Source organism: Bison bison, unplaced genomic scaffold (genome assembly GCF_000754665.1).
Source record: "Bison bison bison isolate TAMUID 2011002044 unplaced genomic scaffold, Bison_UMD1.0 scf7180017864163, whole genome shotgun sequence".
NCBI classification, from domain to species: domain Eukaryota; kingdom Metazoa; phylum Chordata; class Mammalia; order Artiodactyla; family Bovidae; genus Bison; species Bison bison.
In genome coordinates, this window is record NW_011494735.1 from 10,572,322 (window position 1) to 10,593,645 (window position 21,324).

At 37.1% G+C, this 21,324-nt stretch overlaps 2 protein-coding genes across 6 annotated transcripts in view; both read right to left on the minus strand.

Annotated features, from left to right (window-relative positions):
• Positions 1-2,502, minus strand: part of LOC104989839 — a 4,170-nt gene extending 1,668 nt beyond the window's left edge. The window contains exons 1-2 of the mRNA XM_010841631.1: positions 2,429-2,502; positions 141-299 (exon numbers count right to left, since the gene is read on the minus strand). Coding sequence (XP_010839933.1) covers positions 141-299; positions 2,429-2,502 — 233 coding nt within the window. The remainder of the gene's footprint in view (positions 1-140; positions 300-2,428) is intronic.
• A 6,622-nt stretch (positions 2,503-9,124) lies between these two features.
• MON2 (MON2 homolog (S. cerevisiae)) overlaps positions 9,125-21,324 on the minus strand; it is a 112,011-nt gene continuing 99,811 nt past the window's right edge. For all 5 annotated transcript variants that reach the window (XM_010841600.1, XM_010841599.1, XM_010841598.1 and 2 more), the window contains one exon: positions 9,125-11,014. In XM_010841600.1, the coding sequence (XP_010839902.1) occupies positions 10,851-11,014 (164 nt within the window). In that variant the 3' untranslated portion in view covers positions 9,125-10,850. The remainder of the gene's footprint in view (positions 11,015-21,324) is intronic.

The window sequence follows — 21,324 nt, forward strand, 5'->3', positions numbered from 1 at the left end:
AGCCCCCAAAGGGGGAACCCGGATTCCACGTCACCAAAGTGCTGAGGCCGCGGGCTGGGCTCCCCAAGCCGCTTAACGGGGCAAAGTGGGGCCGCTAACTTCTCCCGGTGTTTGTCCGCAAAGAAAATGGCGGCACTTACCGCCGTCTAAGTGGACACGTTGTACTCTGGCTGAGGTTTAAAGTTTCTGGCACCTCCTTTCGCATCCGGCAAGGACACCGCAACATGCGCTCCACCCCGCGGCGTGGCCGCTGCGCCACATTCCGCAGAAAACCGGCGGGAAAGCTGCTGCACTGCCCGCTTTAATGCGCAGGCTCCTGAGACTTGTGGGTGGGTTTTTTTTTTTTTTAAAGGCCAAGTTTGGGAAAAGGCCGACTGCCCTGAGCTCCATCTTCTTTGGGGCCAGGCGAATTTCTTTTGCCTCCCATTTTGAGACTTTTCTGTGAAGTTAAATCGGTGCGAAGAAAAAATAAGCAGGGGCTGCCAATTAAGATTCACAGAACGTCTAATTCGAGTTTCCGATAAACGAATAATTTTTTAGTATATGTATGTCCCCTATACTAAAATTGTTTGAATTTGGAATATAGCTAGTGTCCTGTACTTTTACGTAAATCTAGCAGTACTGTTAGTCATCACCCTCCTGGAAATCCAGACCACATAAGAAAAATAAGGAATGGGGGAACTGAGTGTGTTCAGACTTGAGACTGCCTCTGCGCAGGCTTTGATCCCTTCATGAGAGGCACAAGGCTAAGGTCCAGACTCCAAACCACACACAAGGACATCCATGTATATGACTGCTTTTGGGAACAATAAGTATTCTCTACCTTTAAAGCAGCACAATGTAACTCTGATAACATCCTCTCATCCAGAGAATCTCTTTGCAAGTTAAAGATTACATAATAGTGGCTTTTCATTTCTATTCTATGTAGTATTGGTGATGGGACACAACACAGTTTCTTTAAAAATATTTTTTTATTTGACTATGCTGCGTCTTTTATTGCTGCGCGCGCTTTTCACTAGTTGCAGGGGGCGGGGGTTACTCTCTAGTTGCCATGCCTGGCCTCATTGTGGCTCCTCTTGTAGTAGAGTACAGGCTCTGGGCATACTATGGGCTTCAGTTATCCCCGCAGGTGGGCTCAATGGTTACTGCTGCCCGCCTGTAGAGCGCAGGCTGAGTGGTCGTCACCTCGGGGCGTCCTTGTTACCCTGGCATGTGGGATCTTCCCAGATCAAGGATCCAACTCCTGTCTCCTGCATTGACAAGCAGATTTTTTTTTTTTTACTGCTGAGCCACCAGAGAAGCCTGGAACACAATTTATTGAACAAAGTTTCAAATTAAAAAGCAACCCACCTAACATGTTTCAAAATAAAATTTGTAATATGCAAATTAAGAAATACACTTGGTTTGCTTGGCGTTTTTTTGGCCCCAGGTGGCACTTGTGATACCTTATTTCCCTGACTAGGAGTCAAACCCCGGGCCCCTGCAGTAAAAGCAGGGAGTCCTGTCTAAGGAATTCCCTAAAATACACGGGTATGCCCATTAACTGCCCAATCCCAGTGTCATGCTTACTGTATGCATTTTAAAGCAAATGCTGAAGTTTGCCTTTGATGTGCAATCAGAACTACTTCCAATTAACAATATTTTTGTATTTTTTGTATATATGGAACCTACTTGGAATTAAGTGCCTAACCTGACAAATTTGACTAGGCGTCACAGTGATGCTTTACAACAAAGTTTATGTGCTTAGTCGCTTCAGTTGTGTTCAACTCTTTGCAACTCCATAGACTGTAGCCCTCCAGGCTCCTCTATCCATGGGCTTCTCCAGACAAGAATATTGGAGTGGGTTGCCATTTCCTTCTCCAGGGGATCTTCCTGACCCGGGGATCGAATCCAGGTCTCTTATGTCTCCTACATTGCCAAGTGTAGGAGACACTCTATCACTAGCACCATCTGGAAATCAGCTAATACTTTCATTATAATTCACACCACCTTGTTCCCATAAGCTGGCACCCCCCACTGCTGATTCATTGCACAGTGGACCACATTATCCTCCACCACAGCTGATATCATTTGTTATAGTGGTACAGATATTCTAATGGTCCTCAAATAGTTATTTGCTCTACAGTATATACAGATACATTTTCAGTGGTAAAAGAATCTTCCTGCCAATGCAGGAAACCCTGGAGACATGGGTTGGATCCCTGGGTCAGGAAGATTCCCTGGAGAAGGAAATGGCAACCCACTCCAGTATTCTTGCCTGAAAAATCCCATGGACAGAGAAGCCTGGCAGGTTACAGTCAATGGGCTCGCACAGAGTCAGACATGATTGAGCATGAGCACTACACTACTATAGATACATTAGAGCCTAAGATTTCCAAATAAATTTAATCATTACACTAATTGTATCAGATTCCTTTTCACAATTAACCTTTTGACAGCGTTGACACACATGTATTCATCATCCAGACACAATGTGCTGTTCAGTTCTTTGCCTCCACCCATAGTATCCAAAATCTAATCATCCTTTCCAAATGTGAGCACGCCCAGCTTAACAAGCCTTCACCATGACCACACAGCAGAAAAATGGCAACAGCCTCCTGTCTTAGCTTCCCTACTCTATATTCCTTCCACTTTATCCTGCTTATAACTCGTTTATCTTTAGTTTCATAATTTACTACTAAAAATAATCACTCCAGACTTCTGCCACCTCAAATCTAAATTATTCTGCTTAGCTTTCAAGGAATTTCATGAGTTGGCCTCAATCCTTTACTGTCAACCTTGCTTTATAAAACATGTTGAAATCTACTCTATCAGTTTCCTGGTATCTCAAGAGATATGCCTTGCTCACATTATTTGTCTTTACCTGAAATACCCTCCAATATCCTTTGGACCCATCCAAAACCTTTCCAGCCAACAAGGCCCATTTTAAGTTCTGTTTCTACCACTGAGCTTTTTCATTGCCTCTGAATACTAACTTCAATAATATCCTGAACCACAGAAGACTACGCTGATATTCCTGATTTTGAGATCCCAAATTAATCTGTACTAGTCTTTCAAAATATTCTGCACACTTGTCAAAGGTTTGTATTCTCTGCAAAACTATAAACTCCTTGAGGGCAGACACTAATCCAATGCCAAACACATAATGTTAACAACACAAGAGTACATATATAGTTTTCTATTGAGCATTATTTTATGTATGCAGTTTCTTCAACTAGCTATAAACACCTTTGAGAGCCCTTCCGAAGACTTCTGTCCATTCAGCAAGGACATAGTTATGAACATACACATAGTAGATTCTTAATATGCTGTGTTGTCCAGTGAAGCAAAAGGCTGACCCCTCTGTGAGAAGGTATGGGTTTCCGCCCATTTCTTGAATGACAATGTGCCAAAAGTTTTCTGTTTTGTCTTCATGTTAACATCCACCAGTTACCATGTACTCAGAACAGTTCTTTACAACAATCCTTTTTAAAATCCTAATAAACAACTCTGAGTTAAACCCTTCTATGACTCTATGTTTCAGATGAGGAAACCCAAACAGGTTAATTAACCCAAGGTCACGCATCCAATAAGTTAAGAGTGCTGCAATTTGAATCTAGCAAGTCTAGTCTAAACCTTGGCTGTTAACCACTATGCTATTGGTTATAATACCTTAAACTATAAGTCAGTAAGATGTTTTGAGCTCTTCTCAGACCAAATAAAAACCCAGTGCCGTTCTGGAGGTTACAGTCCTTAGACACATCTTTTTCCTCACAGTATTTCAGTGTTCTCTGTTATGTCCAAGTGTTTTTGTCGCAATGCCTACCCACAGAAATAGTAATTATGTAAAAAGCATTTTCAATGTATTTCAGTAAGGCTTGGATTTTAATGGACTGAAGAACTTTTCTGTAAAATGTTAATCTAGCATTGTGTGGGGGGAAAAAAAACTGCTTTTGAAATAAATGTACTTCAGCTGTGTGACTCTAAGTAAAAGTCACTTCACTCTCTAAATCTTGACTTCCTCCTTGGTAAAATGAGTATAATTTATACCTTCTTTGCAGGAACTGCTGTGAGAATTAAAAGGAATAATATAGGCAAAGCCCTGGCTAACACAAACTAGGTCCTCCATAAATGATTAAAATTAAAAGAAAAATTTACAACTACACTTGACTTCTGTAAATACTATGGAGGAATCTTTCAGTATTATACATTTATTATACAAGCCAGGTTTTCAAAAAAATTAAAACTATTGGTCTTTGAGAGGTAGAGGGATAGTCTGGCATTGTTATAGGTAGGCGGTTTCAAAATTAGCTTAACTAAATTAAAAATAAATGAGTGCTCATAAAAGATAATTCAGGGAGTCTACCTGAGATGAGGATTATGTTTTCTACTTGACCTGCAATTTTAACACAAAGTTGTAACTCTTTTTTTCTAAACTGCTAAGAGATGTTTCATAATATCTTTCTAGATGTATATCCTTTTTGTTTCAGATATTAATAGTTTCAAAAAAGGTCTCAAAAACACATCTCCATTATTGTATTTTATGAAAAGTTTTTCCAAGTTGATACGAATGTTTGGTTTTTAAAGAGAGTCAATGACATGGGAGTGGGAGGTCACTGATGTGTTGAACCTCGTCAGGAGGAGGACGCAACCAAGTATATGAAGGAAAACATGAATAATTTATCATATCTGAAAGTAAACTCTCAAATTGGTTGTGACTTTTATACTAGAAAACTAGTACTGCTGGAACATAATTAAAAACCTAGAATCATGCTGAGTGGTAACTGTAAGGCAAATTAAGAAGCTATGTAATCACAGCTATAACTACGTGGTTTTTGTGAAAAATCTATCCTAGGCCACAAAGAAAATTTGGGTTTGAGGCCAAGAGACTTTCATGATAATAATACATAACTGATATATCTCAATAACATAAAAATTGCAAGGAGAAAGTGTAACAACAGCAGTATTACTTTCAAGAACTGTGTCAGGAGCTAAAAAAGAATCTCACAAAATTAGATAAATATATCCAGTCTGACATAAACACCATATGGTAACCGCCTTAAGAGACAGGAGTTGTATGTTATGTGTTAAAATTATGACACAGAGGTAGTAAAAGCTGGAAAGCAAATGCAATTTGCACAATTGGGTCTGAAGCCTAATATTTTATTTTTCTAGATAAAAAGAATAAGATTGCAATATTATAGCTTTGGAATTTTTCTCCCATCTAGTTAAACTTCACAGAAAGGAGCAGTTGATATTATATTGCAATAGTTCCCCAAATAGTGGCATGGTTTAGCTGATCTTCCCTGGTTGCACTATTTAATGAATGTTTAAAATTAAATTTAATATAAACACATTTGCAGCAACTGAAAATGGTCTTAAAATTCAAGGATACAATAATTCTTTTTTTTTCCTGAGGGGCTAGAATCACTCCCACAGTGTAATTAAGAATGTTTCAATGACCTCTGAATCACTATAAGCATCAAGCATATGGATATCAACTACAGCCAGGAAAGACCTGGAGATGAGTACTATAACATTTCAGGTCTTCTATCAAAGAATATCGCTTTCAACAGAAAAATAGAAACAGCTGAAATCCAAGGGCAATATGCTGCCTCAAGTCCTCCTTAAAAGTAGGGACTGTGCAAATAATATAAATCAACAAATATTTAGATAACATAAATATAAAATAGTTCAAAGTATCTGCCTCCCAAACAAAAAGCCCTCCCCCGCATTAGACAAAAAAAAACAAAAACAGATTTTAAAGACTTCCTTTGGAGAAAAGTGGTATAATCTCTATTTACACAAAATACATGATTGTTGCCAAGTTTAGCTGCGGAATTCATCATATTTATAGCAATCTCATTTTGTAAGCATCCTGGCTGCTGAATCCTATAGATTCAGAAAGACAGCAGAAGTTATAGCCTCTTGTTCAGCTATTTTAAAATGGCAGGGGGGATTTCACCTTTGCAAAAGAGCAACAGTGGCCAAAGTAGAAGGTATTTCCAGAGTCCCTTCTAATAGAAAGGCAGTTGGCAGTGCCTGCCTGTGTGTGGACTCATGAGTCATGTCTGACTCTTTGCAACCCCATGGACTGTAGCCCGCCAGGTTCCTGTGTCCACGGGGATTCTCTAGGCAAGAATACTGGAGTGGGTTGCCACTCCCTTTTCCAGGGGATCTTCCTAACCCAGGGATCAAACCTGGGTCTCCTACATTGCAGGCAGATTCTTTACAGCTGAGCCACTGGGGAAGCCCAGAGATATTTCCAGAGTCCCATCTGATAGAAAGGCAGTTGGAAAGTCTTCTACCCTACTAGCTCTGTTTCTTCTTAACAGATATAGGTGAAATTAGAGGAAAAGCTGGAAGAGAAGAGGCAGAGATTAAAAGAGAAATGAGAGGAGAAAAAGGAAAATAAGAGGAAACTATAAGAAAGGAGAAAAAGGGAGAAAGATATTTAGTCAAAGGTCTCAATTATACAGTAATACAAATCAACTCAAAATTCAAACTATGTATGCTGGCTCTAAAGAATAAGTAATTCATTAATTATCATCCCTGTTCTAGAGATAAGGAAACAGAGGCTTTGAACAGTTAAGGCGTGAAGTTAATAAGAGGCAGAAGCTCAGCTCCTTGCTGCCTCACAATTTAAGATTACTAAGAATGTTTATATTCACAAAAGTATCACAACATGCTCCTTTAAAGAGAGCCAATATTGCTAGTGCATTCTAAATTACTAGATTTATTAAAAAAATTGATATTCATCTAAATCCTCAAATAGTTTTTATATAAGATAGATATTATAACTTACTTTCCAAATCTATAAAAACCCTTCATTCAAATTGAAAGCACTACTCTACTTACCAGAGATTAAAAAAAAAAAAAAATTAATTCAAGTGATTTTTAAAGCATTAAAAACTGCTTTCCCATAGCACATGAATTTGTAACACACCATGCACTATGAACTCCTTGTTCTTATCATGAGTGGTTTAAAAAAAGTTAAATTCACTCTAATAATATAAGCATAGTAAAATGTGGTACTTTACACAAGATGTCATATCTGCTGAAGGCCAGAAGTGGTTAAGTAGAAATCCAAAGGACATACTAGGCTGCTGGCAATGCTTTCATGAGGCCGTTTTTGTCTACATTTGTGGTGTGTGTATGTTAAGTCACTTCAGTTGTGTCCAACTCTTTGTGACCCTATTGACTGTAGCCCACCAGGCTCCTCTGTCCATGGGATTCTCCAGGCAAGAATACTGGAGTAGATTGCCTTACCCCCCTCCAGGGAATCTTCCTGACCCAGGGATCGAACCCATATTTCTTACGTCTCCTGCTTTGGCAGGTGGGTTCTTTACCACTAGCGCCACCTGGGAAGCCCACATCAGTGGTAGTTTTCCATTAAAAAAAAAAAAAGTAATCCACAATATTCTCAGCCTGGATACAGATTAATTCCAGAGGCTTCTAAATCTCCACATTCAATTTCTATAGCCATCTTAAGTAGGTGGATTCCTGAAAAAACTGTGCCTTGAACTAACTAGCCAGATGTCACATCACCTCCAGCAGACTGTTGAGGATTTGACTATTCATATGAATTATTCTAAATTTGACAAGAATATACTAGTCACTATATAATAACTACACTGTTATTCATTAACACAAGTATAATAATGTTAACCTCATTAATACTTTTGAGTTATTTTCAATAATTCATGTTGTTTCATTCTCAGCTTCTTAACTGACCCTTTGGCCTAATGGTTACCTAGGACTTGAGGTACCAAATTGTGACGATGAACAAAATACTCCAAGGTTACACTGAGAAAGGACAACCTAATTACTGGTCTACTATAGAATTAAGTGAATGTTATCAAGCAGAATAAAAATATATATGCTAAATTGCCCATCTTTTCCTTCTGCACTACAAAAAATTTAAGAAATACAGCAAAAGTTGAATCAATAATCACACAGGGGAAAAACAGAGAAGAAATGACACAGCTGTTAATATAATAAAATTTAAAATGAAAGCAAGTGAAAAGTGGTTCTAAGCCAGACTTGTATGCACCCAGTAGCCTAATAAATAAATGTTACTCACAAAAGTATACAGTAAAACTAACAAAACTTTAACACTAGTTTCTATAAAGAAATACCCAATAAGAAACAACAAAATGATCTGCTTCTTTTTGGCAGTAGTAGCATTACAGGAAACCAAGTTATTCAAGTTGAAAATTAGTTTCTTTTTTAATGGAAAACAGTCAGAAAAGGACTTTAATCCACTTGGCATATGCCAGTTGTCCAACAATCTATATAAGATAGGCACTGTCAGTGACAAAAAGTGATTATGTGAGGCTTAAAACTCACTGTATTTATAATATGTATCCCAAAGGACATTATTACTACTGTTTTAAGGCCTATAGTCTCAAATGTACTATAAAATTATCTCAGCTTTGGGAGTTTCCTTTTTGAATCTCCTAGCATCCAGTAAATTCACACACACAGCTCAGTTTTTCTAGTAACTAAAGAAAGCAATTCAGACCAACAAGAGGAAAATGTGTTAACCTCTCCAGGGATCAGGATATTTTAGAAAATGCAGCCTTGACTCAAGGGAATGAACTGCTAGTAATGATTCCTGGCGGTGGCAAGAGATACTCTGGGAGGAAAAATGTGTCAAATCATATCAGCAGGTGGGCAGCCCACTTTGCTTATCACTAAGACTGGGATGATTATCGTACTATATAGTATTAATACATTCATATTATGTGTGTATAAATACTATACAAATATATATATTTTTCAATCTGTAGGGCATGGTCCTAGTATTGAAAACTAATGCAATGTTAGCTTAAACTACTCAGTTTATATAAATATATGCTGCATACCCTTGTCTCACATCTAACTTTCACTAGAATAATAATTATTTTGATTTCAATTGATCTGTTATTTCTCAAGAACAGACATATTTTTACTTCATGCAAATTCATGTCAATATTTTTAAGGTGCTACTGAATTGGAAAACTACCCCTCTTATTCTATTTCAACACTTTAGCAGTGATATACAGATTTTTCTGATTCCCAGTTTAACATCCAAATACAGAAAATAAACTAAATACACAGATTGAACTTTTTTTTTTTAACAACTTTAAGGAAATGCTGAAGATAGAATCTAGGAAATGCCATATTTTATGTTAACTTTAGGTGAAATTATAAAATAGAAATTCATCATTTAGTGTAAATAAAAATAGCATCCCTTTGAAAAAAAGACCTTATCACATGTGCAAATTAAATAAATACAGATAATAGTGCAAAGTAAATAAATACACAATTACAACACCCTCAAAACTGTATCTAATTCATGACTCAATTCTAATACCTTATTATAGTTTCATAATAATTCGAGAGGCTGAAATTTATAAATTCTATTAAACTCAAAGGCTTTTCAGAACACTAAAATAATACTAAGACCATTATAATTTATGAATAATCATTTTTTAAACATATTTGCATTTTCACATAAATAACTATGGAAATTTAACTCAGAAGAAAAATATAATACCATAATCCATTAAAGAAAGAAAATACAGTGAGTTAGGTCAGTTCCTTAAGAAATAAGTTAGTATATTCAAGAGCACTTTTCTTCTTCACTAACATAGGAAAGTGAAACAAAATTAGCATTTTACTCCATGACAGAAAATTTACTGTACTTCTAAATGCTACTCTATCTCCAAAAATGCACTTCTCATTGTTTTGGAATACACACATAGTTTGTATTTGTGGATTAGCAGTGCTATTTTCTTCTTGAGAAGATACTACAAAATGAAACACTCAAATGAACAAAACCTCACAGCAAAATTTTAGGACATCTAAAAATCATCTTGGCTGGGTCATATTTCAAAGACAATGATTAATGTTGTTAGTCAGTAGGGGGAAAAAAGTCAGTAGAAATATAAAATATGAAAAGTCTTTAAAATCCAGACAGTAAATATAAAAAGAGACAGACTTAAGTGAAATCTGGGAAAGATATTTAAAGAAATGAGGTATGATGGAGCTATAGTGCTACAATTCATCTCAACATATTAAGTTTTAATAATAACCTCTACTTCAGAATTGCAGAATCAGCAAAAATCATAAACTATCTGCTGCTGTGTTCTTGTGACCTTTCTGGTCAGATTTTTAATAGTCACTAGTAAATACATTCAAAATAAGCATTAAGCTAACTGCATAATCATATGGTAAGCATATCTGCCACTTAAGGCAAATTATAAGTAAAAATGTAAGCAAACAATTTTGTATTAATAATAAATACAGCCTCAAGCATTTAACATGATCAATATTTTAAAAATTTAAATAATAAATGCAACAATTTTATACAGAACTGTACCATTTATTATACACACAAGTTGATCAGTTCCCTTTGTTTACAAAGGCTGGTTATAGACAAAATGGAATGTTACAGTACCATCTTGCATAAAATTTTAGTACAATTTTGTACTAGAAAAAGGGTGCAAAAACACCAGCCTAATAAATCTGATTAAATGAAGTATCTTTTCTTTCTTTTTAAAAAGTACATCATTAACACATACACCACAAACTGTACATAAGCTCACTTTTAAATCACCAGTTGAAGATACGGGGAGCAGGTACGTTGTAGAATTAACCATTCCTCCCATCAGTTTATTAAAGGCTTGCTCTGCTACTCATTCAGGAGCCTTTGTTGACGTGTAAGCTTGTAATATGAATTACTTAACTCAGGTAAGTACAATTTAAAGGAGGCCAACAACAGCTGCCAGGAATTATTTGTAGTAAGATACGTCCTTCTCACAGAAAATTCACTGAGGAGCAAAGATTTTTCATGTATCATTCTTCTGTAAATTTAGAGTAGCTGCTCAAGATTCTCCATTTTGAACTTTGGATGTTGGTGGTTGCATGAAATCCTTAAAAGGAACTAGTGCCTCTTTCAGGGCAGAACAGACCTCGGAAGATGAGCAGGTGATGCATTCCACTAGAGTTGGGTATAAGGCAATTACTTGTGCCCAGGTATTTCCATCAACTGTAATGCAAGTATAAGGAAAGAGGGGGCTGAATTAGCAGATTATCTAGTTAATACAAACACATTCCTTTAAATCCAATGCAAAAATTTTTTTTCTAAAATATGGAGATTCCACAAGCTTGTACCTTTCTTTAAAGTCTAGAAGACATGATCAGTGTGCAGACTCATCAATACCACCAAATATGATCAAGTATTTAAATGATACTTCAGTTTGTGAAGGGCTTGGAAGCTAACAAAACAACTTAGAATAATTCAAACTTTTATCATTTTCAGTATAATAGCCAGAGAAGAAAGTGTACTTTTCAAGAACAATTAGAAAACAATTCAATTTTGGGGAATTCCCTGGCGGTCCAGTGGTTAGGATTCTATGCTCTCACTGCCAAAGGCCAGGGTTCAATCCCTGGTCGGGGAACCAAGATCCCACACACTAAGTGGCATTGCAAAAAAAAAAATATCCATTTTTTATGCAGTTGTAGGCTAAAAAATATATACATCTTAAATTTTTTTCCTAGTAATGACCTTAATATTGATGTTAACTTCAAATGACTACACATACATCCATTCTTCTCTTGTACTTTTTGCTAATCTTTAATGTATATGAGTAGACTTAAACTATAGTGGGGAGGGACACTTTTGCCTTCCTCATCACTATTATGAACAACTAGTACAGTGAAATGCTATCTGTGAATGGACAACAGTATTACACCACAATTACTTGATTTCCTTATGCACTGAGATCATATATTACATTTCTGTTTTCCTCTAAGTATTGTGCACATTGTTGAGAGCACAATACACAATAAAAACGGATGACAGACTTTTCTTAGACAGTATATGTATATGGCACTTAGTGGAACAAGTCTCAAATCTGGGAGGTAGTGTAGTATAAAAAAAAAGCACAGTACACTATGCATAGGAGCTTTTGTTCCATTTTTCACTCCAATTTACTGAGTGTCTACTAAGTATCTAAAAACCTTTCTGAAATAAGGTAGTGCTGGGTGTCCCTGAACAAGTCATATAATTTCTCATGTCTCAACTTCACTATAGAATAAAGGAATGAGGTTCTCAAATTAGTGTTCTTCAAGTTACTTCTTCAAAAAAAAAATTGATGATCAAGTAAGTCTGGCAAATATTATACATATTATCTTCCCTTTTGGGGATTCACAGTTCACATGAATTTATTAAATGCTCATAATGAAAGAACAGGTTTAACTTTTATCAATTCAGGGTTTCCAAAATTAATTTGACTATGAAATTTTTCCATTCAGTATCCACTGACATCCCTCAACATTAATATTCATTCCTTAGTACATATCTTGGGAAATGCTAATCTATTTTTAATCTCTTCTCTACCCAAATAGGCTTCCTCAGAGCAGAGGTAAGAAAAAGAAAAGGCGAGTGGGACTGATGGATATAGGTAAGGGAGCAAATGTCAGGCCAGAGCTGTTCTGCTTTTTATCAGTTTTGTATGTTGGAAATCCATATCAGATTTCATTTGTAAGAAGAATTTTGCTGCTTAACAACAACAAAGAAACATTTTAAAAACCAATGGCGTAAGTAATTTTAAACAGTTTGCTCCAGTAGTTGTCTACAGAACTTTCTACTAATCACTTAACAAAAAGATTACACTAAAAGAATTCTGGGAAAAGGCAAAGTAGTAAGGGCCAGGAATCTGTCTACCCACTTAGAAAACAATTGAATTGGCAGAATCTGAGGCAACTGTTTTGAAACTCTGGAGCCTACTGAAGGTTGCAGATTCCAAGATTTGAACAGTATATTGTGGTTAATTTTTGTCAATCTAAGCCTTTAGCACAGTAGCAGCCTACCTATCCCCACTTCTAGCCATGTGGGAAGCAGCTGTGCTCATGTTCCTAGCACAGCCTTGGACGGCTTGTGGGAGGCCAGAGTAGGAAAAAGGGACCCTATCCTTCAAATATCAGGCATCTGTGCTCTAATTGCTACTTCTGATCACAGACAGAGGCTTCAGGAACAAAAATCAACAACAACAAATAGTTCAAAAATGGGAAAAGGATTTGAAAAGACATTTCTCCAAAGAAGATATACAAATGGCTGATAAAGTACATGAAAAGATGCTCAACATCATTAATTGTTAGGAAAACGCAAATGGAAACTACAATTAGGTACCCTCTCACACTTAACAGAATGGCTATTGTTAAAAAACAAACAGAAAACAAGCATAGGTGAGGATGTGGAGAAAACACAGCTCGGGTTCACTGTTGGTGGTAACGTAAGATATAGTACAGCCACTGTGGGAACAATATGGTAGTTCTCAAAAAACAAAAAATAGAATTTAAAGTAGGATCCAGAAATTTTGGAAAACTTCTGGATATAATTATACATTCAAAAGAATTAAAAACAGGATCTCAAAGAGATATCTGTATGCACTTGTTCACAGCAGCATTATTCACAACAGCGAACACATGGAAGCAACCCAAGTGTCCAACAGATGAATGAATACATACACACACAGAATGGAATATTATCTGGCCTCAAAAACAGAAGGAAATTCTGCAACATACTAAAATATGGATAAAATTTAACAACATTAGCTAAGTGAAATAATAAGACAAACATGGTATGTTTCAACTTACATGAGGTAGTTAAGAGTAGTCAAGATCACAGAGATAAAAATTAGAATGGTGATAACCACAGGCTTGGAGAAGTGGGGAATGGGGAATTATTGTTTAATGAGTACAGAGTTTCAGTTACAAAATGGAAAGAGTTACATACATGGACAGAGGTGATAGTTACCAACACTGTGAATGCATTTAATACCACTGAAAAAACAGTTAGGATGATGAGTTTTTTAACATGTATTTTACTGTGATAAAGTAATTTTTTGGGAAAAAAGATTGCATAGATTGAAAGCTATCTAGATTGGCCCAGACTTATTCCTGGTTTATTGTAGGAAAACACAAAGATACATTATTTAAGATAACATCATAAAACTCAGGGGAAGCTACTCAAATTTCTTAAATTTTTTAAAAAAATATGTTTTAAAAACTAACAACCATAGATCTTCATGGGCACTCTGGACTTAACTATCAAAAACAATGAAAAAGCTATACATACTGATACAGAAGAATCTTTATTTTATGAAGTGGAAAAAATGAAGTGTGTTCACAATAGTAGGTAAGATATGGGGCTATTATGAATATTTATTTGTGTTAAAAACTGGGGGCATATTGGAGCACAGTTGACTTCTGAACAACACAGGTCTGAATGGTGTGGATCCACATATACGCAATAAATACTGCAGTGCTACATGATCCCCGGTCGGTTGAGTGCAAGCATGCAGAACCCCAAATATGGAAGAACCATCTAAGTTATAGAGGAATTTATGACTGCTCGGAAGGTCAGCACCCCTAATTCCTGCATTGTTCAAGAGCCAACTACACATATATTTGTATTTACATAATAAACTTATGGAAGAATCCACAAACTAATAAAAATGGTTGACTATGGAAAGGTAGGAGCTAGGCAGGTACAGAACAACGGATACAGATACAGAACAGGGGAAAGACTGCTGTTCCTTGTATATCTTTCTACAGTTTTGAGTTTTTGAACCATGTGTATATTCACTATTTTTTCAAATTTTTAATTAAAGAGTAAGATGATAAATAAGTCAAAAAAAATACCTCCCCCACCAGAGAACCCTAAAACAAATAACAAATGTTCTAAACAAATACTGGGTGAACACTGGCTCTGCTGGCTTCCAGCAGTCCAACATATTTCTGCTGGGAAGGCCCAACGTTCTCCAAGTTGTTTTCTTTTTTCTTATTTCTGAATGGAGTTTAGCATATCGTGTTAATATGTTACTATGTCATCATTTATTTAACTTAAATCTTCACTTAATATACCCACAGGCATAATTCAAACTTTCTTGAACAATTTTAACATTAATTTAGTTAAATCATCTATCATTAATACACTGCCCTACCCATGGCCCATTGACTTTTCAAAAAAAGGCTATTGAGTTTTCCTTCCCTTTTCTTCCATTATACAAATTCTGGTTACATTCTTAACAGCTATCCAAAGATCATAAAAAATACATTTGCCATTCTTACTATATCTATAGCAATAACATGAAAAATAGATAATTTCCTGTTTACTTCTTAAGTATAATATATTTCTAAGAATCAAATTCTACCTTGTGATCTAATAAAGATTTTACTGGTCTCTAGGAAGTCAATGCATGATTTCCTTTTCTGAAAAATAAACCAGAACATCTTATTAAGATTATTCAAATTTGAACTTGATAGGATAAATTAAGGACATTTGTTCAAGAATTTTTCTTAGAAATTCTACACCTTCTTTTTGAGGTTGAATATACACAAGTCTACTGCTTCTTGAAATTTAGTATAATATGCCCTCTAGGCCAAAGTAACAGTCGGTGAATTTTGAAAGGAGCAAAATATGTATTTGATTATATAACAACTGACAGGAACAAATTATCCTGGGATTCATTTATTAGGAACCTATGTTCTTCTTGGGTCTTAAAAGTAATGCTGCTTAAAGCATCAATCTGCTTGTACCAGAATGCAAATAAACAGACTTCTTCTCTAACAAAGTCTTACTGTATAAAAAAGTAAGCTAACCAGTGTGCTTAGTGACACAGTTGACTTACACTCTGATGCCAGCTCTTTATCTTGTCCTGAACCAGTAACAAACTCTTAAAACCAGTGGCTGGTCCAAAAAAAAACTCAGTGGTGGTGGTGTGTTTCAGAATAGAATACAACATGATTAAAAAGCCTGTCAAGAACTCTATGCTTTAAGGGGAGTGAGTCATGTACACATGGGACTATAATACAGACAGAGAGCTTCAGGAGCACACAGAAGAGAGCTACAACTTCACCAAAAGGAGAAACCACTCACCTTCAAGGAATAAAATCAAGGCTTAAAAGTGGTGTGATATCTGACCAGGGTGGACACAGGCAGGAGAATGAAATGAGGAAAGGATTGGGAGTGCCTGGGTAGACTGACAATGTGAGTTTGGTGGGAGAATAGTATATATGAAGTCCAGTGGGAGATAAAAGCATGAAGAGAATAGAGTTAAGACAGTAGGATGCTCTGTATTTGGTAGGTAGTGGTAATGAAAAAGATTATTTTGTTCTGTTTTATAAGGATGGGAAAATGAATCACCAATGCAGCACTTTTAGAAAAATCATTTTTGGCATTAATGTAAAGAATGGACTGGATAGAAATGAGTAACAGAAAAGGGGAAACAAATGAGAAAGCGCTATAAAAATGATCCAAAGCTATTTATATGATAAATAGGTACAAATGCAGAATAGAAGACTCTTATGACCCAAAAGACTCAGTCATGTTCTACATTAAAAATATATAAAATATAAATTATCCACACAGCTGCTGCTTAGAGTGCTCAGTCATGTCTGACTCTTTGTGACCCCATGGACTATAGCCCACCAGGCTCCTCTGATGGGGATTCTCCAAGGAAGAATACTAGAGTGGGTTGCCATGCCCTCCTCCGGGGATCTTCCCAACCCAGGGATTGAACTCAGGTCCTCGCCAGCGGATTCTTTACCGCCTGAGCACCATTTAGGCCAATTTGGGCCTCCCAGGTGGCGCTAGTGGTAAAGTACCCATCTGCCAACGCAAGAGTTGTAAGAGATGCAAGTTCAAGCTCTGGGTTGAGAAGATCCCCCGGAGGAGGGCACGGCAACCCACTCCAGCATTCTCGCCTAGAGAATCCCATGGACTTCATCTCTTCCCTTTAACCTACAACTATTAATAGTAAAATATCTTTAACTCAGTAAAAGTGTCTCTGCCCAATACATCAGGATTGCAGAGAATTCCACACATCTGTACAACTATACATACGACTGGATAGACTGAAAATTCTCTGGCAGTCCAGTAGTCAGGATGCCAGACTCTCACTGCCAAGGGCCTGGTTTGTTTTGATCCTTGTCGGGGAACTAAGATCCCACAAACAGCATGGCCAAAAAGAAAAAAAAAAAAAAGAGTGGATGGACTGAAATACACAGAGGAGGCAGGACTGGGGAAACAGTGGAGGTGGTACCTGCAGTCCTGGATCCCCAGTCACAGCAGCGAATCCCACAGAAAACCTAGGAGCAGTAGGGCAGGTGACACAACGACTCTGGCTTCTCAGCCACAGCAGTGACTACGGCTACAGGGAACCACGCAACAATAGCGACATCACCCCTCCAGTCACAGAAACCCATGTGAGTCTGGCCCCTCTGCCCACAGCAGCAGTGTCCATGAAACGGATAACCCTGAACGTGGTAACAGCATCAGACCCCAGCTCCTCACTGCACCCACCCTCTCTCCCCACTGCAGTGGACCCAGGAGATCCCAGACATGGTGGAGATACCCACCATACCAGTGACCTAGGCCGCAACACTGGCAGCAACAAGGTACCAGCAACCCCTAAAGCAAAGTAGTGACAAGGGCACCAGATGCTACCTCTGGCAGAAGCAGTGGACAGTGAAAAGTGCCAATTCTCACTCTAACCACAGGCATCGCAGATAAGAGAAATCAAAAACTTGTACTATAGTGCCACCTACTGAAAAACAAAAGAAAGGCCTCTCATCACTAACCTGTTACATTGTTAAAATCAAATAAAAAAGAAGCTTTACTAAAGAAAAAAGGTGTTTGTTCCTTCAAATATATCAGAGGAACAATTTTCATCAAGCAACATGAAAAATCAAAGTAACATGGTATCAGAAAAGAAAATGACAATTCTCCAGAAGCCAAACTTAAAATCACCCAACACTGCAATCTGATTGATAAAATTAAAACAGCTGACAGAGGAGCCTAGTGGGCTACAGTCCACGGGGTCACAAGAGTCAGACATGACTTAGCAACCACACCACCACCACCCACCACCACCACCCACCACCACCACCTAAAGAAATTTAGAAAGCTACAAGAAAGCTCAGATAGAATAGTATGATGAGTTTAGGAATAAAATTAGTGAACAGAAGGAATATGTTACCAAAGAGACTGAACTCTAAAAAATAACCAAACAAACTCTGGAGCTGAAGAACTCAATAAAAAGAGATGAAGAATGTATGTAACATATGGGAAATAGAACACACCATATGGAAGAGAATTAGCTAACTCAAAGATAGAAACTGTGGGTCTTCCCTGGTGGTCCAGTGTTTAAGAATCCACCTTTCAATACAGAGGATGTAGGTTTGATCCCTGGTTGGGGAACTAGGATCCCACCTGCCATGGAGCCCTCATGCCCCAACTAAAGAGAAGTCCACACACCACAACGAAAACCCAATGCAGTCAAAAATAATAAATAAATGTTTAAAAAGATAGAAATTTTATAATGATATAGGTAGGAGAGGAAAGAGACCTAAGATTTTTTTTAAAGGAAGAAATTATATAAGAACTATCCAGTTCTATTAGGAAAGGCAACAACAGAGTAACGGGCATTCCGGAAGAAGGAGGGCTTCTCTTCTCTGGTGGCTCAGTGGTAAAAGAATCCGCCTGCCAGTTCAGGGGCTGCAGGAGACACAGGTTCGATCCCTGGGTTGGAAAGATCTTGTGGAGGAGGAAATGGCAACCCACTTCAGTGCTGACAGAAGAGCCTGGCAGGCTACAGACCACAGGGTCAAAGAATTGGACACAACCAGGCAACTGAACACACACACAGGAGAAGAAAGGAAGAAGGGAGTAGACAGTTTATTGAAAGAAACAATAGCTGAGACCTTCCCAAACCCGCGGAAGCAACTGCATATACAAGTCCATTAAGCCAAGAGAACACCTAATTACCTCAATGCAAAAAGACCTTCTCCAGGACAAATTATATTAAAACTGCGAAAAGATCAATGACAAAGAAAGAATTTTAAAGTCATCCAGGGGAAAAAGAATGGTAACCTACCATTAGGTAACCCATTAGGCAATCAGATTCTCAGCAGAAAATCTATATAGGCCAGGAGAAGAATACTCAAAATGTTGAAAGATTAAAAACCTACCAGCCAAGCCTACTCTATCCAGCAAAGTTATCCTTCAGATATGAAAGAGAAATAAAGCCTTTTCCAGACAAATGAACTGAGGCAAAAGACCTCCCTTATAAAAAATGTGGAAAGAAGCTCTTCTACTTGAAACAAAAAGATAAAAGTACACAAAACACTGAATAAAGTGATAATACAGATAAAAATCTTTTAAATAATTATAACATAAAGGTTAAAGAGGGAAAAGCAGTAAAAAAAAATAATTTAGGAATGAAATCACAACATAAAAAAGGGTAATCTGAGACAACAAAAAAACACAAAAGGGAATAGGAAAAGGACAGAACATGTACAGGCAAATAAAATGTGCTATCAGCAGAAAAAGAAATATTTCATCAGTGAGACACTTCACAGAAACATCAAGGTAAACACAAAATATAAATCTAGAGCAGAGACAGAAAATATAAAAAAAGAGAAAACTGAGGAAAATATCACAAAACCCACAAATGAAAATGGTGTAAACACAAGGAAAAAGAAAGAATGTAGATATAGACCAACCAGAAAAAAAGATAAAATGGCAGTCCTCAGTCCTCATCCATTAATAATCACTCTAAATGTAAATGGATTGAATTCACCAATCAAAAGACACAGAGTGGCTGGATGGATTAAAAAACAAGACCCAAGCACATGCTGCCTCCAGGAGACTCATGTCATCTCTAAAGACAAACACAGGCTCAAAGTGAAGGGATCGAAGATGATACTCCAAGCACATGATAGCCAAAAGGAAGCAGATGTAATATCTGTATGTACTCTTATCAGACAAAACACACTTTGAGCCAAAAAAAGGTAACAAGAGACAAAGATGAACACTGTATAATGATAAAGGGGAAAATTCATTAAGAAGACATACAGTTTCTAATATATATGTACCTATCCCAGGTGGTGTTAGTGGTAAAGAACCTGGCTGCCAAGAGACACAGGTTCAATCTCTGGGTCGGGAAGATCCCCTACAGGAAGGCATGGTAACCCATTCCAGTATTCTTGCCTGGAAAATCCCATGGATAGAGGAGCCTGGTGGTCTATATAGTCAATGAGGTCACAGAAGAGTCACAAACGACTTATCAACTGAACAACAAAAACACAGAAACAGCAAAATATATAAAGTAATTATTAATAGATCTAAAAGGAGAAACTGACAGCAACACAATACCAGTGGGTGACTTTAACACCCCACTTACAGCAATGGATAGATCATTCAGACAGAAAGTCAACAAAGAAGTAAGTGGCCTTCAATGAATCAGACCAGATGGGTTTGATAGACATATATAGAACATGCCATCCAAATGCACCAGAATACACATTCTTCTCTAGTACACATGAAACATTACTAAGGACAGACAACATGTTGGGGCACAAAACAAGTCTCAATAAATTTAAGAAGACTGAAGCCATATCAAACATCTTTTCCAATCACAATAGTATGACACTAGAAATCAACTACAAAAAGAAAATTGGAAAAATCACAAATATGTGGAAACTAAAAAACATGCTGCTGCTGCTGCTGCTAAGTTACATCAGTCGTGTCCAACTCTGTGCAACCCCATAGACGGCAGCCCACCAGGCTCCACTGTCCCTGGGATTCTCCAGGCAACAACACTGGAGTGGGTTGCCATTCCCTTCTCCAACGCATTAAAGTGAAAAGTGAAAGGGAAGTCGCTCAGTCGTGTCCAACTCGTAGCGACCCCATGGACTGCAGCTCACCAGGCTCCCCCCCATCCCTGGGATTTTCTAGGCAAGAATACTAGAGTGGGATGCCATTGCCTTCTCTGAAAAAACATGCTACTGAACAACTATTGAGTCAATGAAGAAATCAAAGGGTAAATTTTAAAAACACCTGAAGACAAATGGAAACAAAAATATAACATTCCAAAATCTACATGATGCAGCAAAAGTGGTACTTATGTGGAAGTTTACAGCAATATAGGCTTACCTCAAGTAATAAGAAAATTCTCAAAAAAATCTAACCTTACATATAACGGAACTAGAAAAGAAGGATGAATGAAGCTCAAAGTCAGTGGAAGAAAGGAAATAATAAAGACCAGAGCAGAAACAACTGAGAGAGAGACTAACAGTAAAAGTCAATAAAACTAAGAGCACACTAGTACAGTGTATACACAAGTAAAAATAAAATATTGTACACACGAAACATATAATATTACAAACCAATGTTACCTCAATAAATAAAATAATAATAAACCATGAGGTATTACCTGAAACCTGTTAAAATAGTGTCGTCAAAAAAAGAAGAAACATTAAGTGTTAGCAAGGATATGGAGAAAAGGTAAC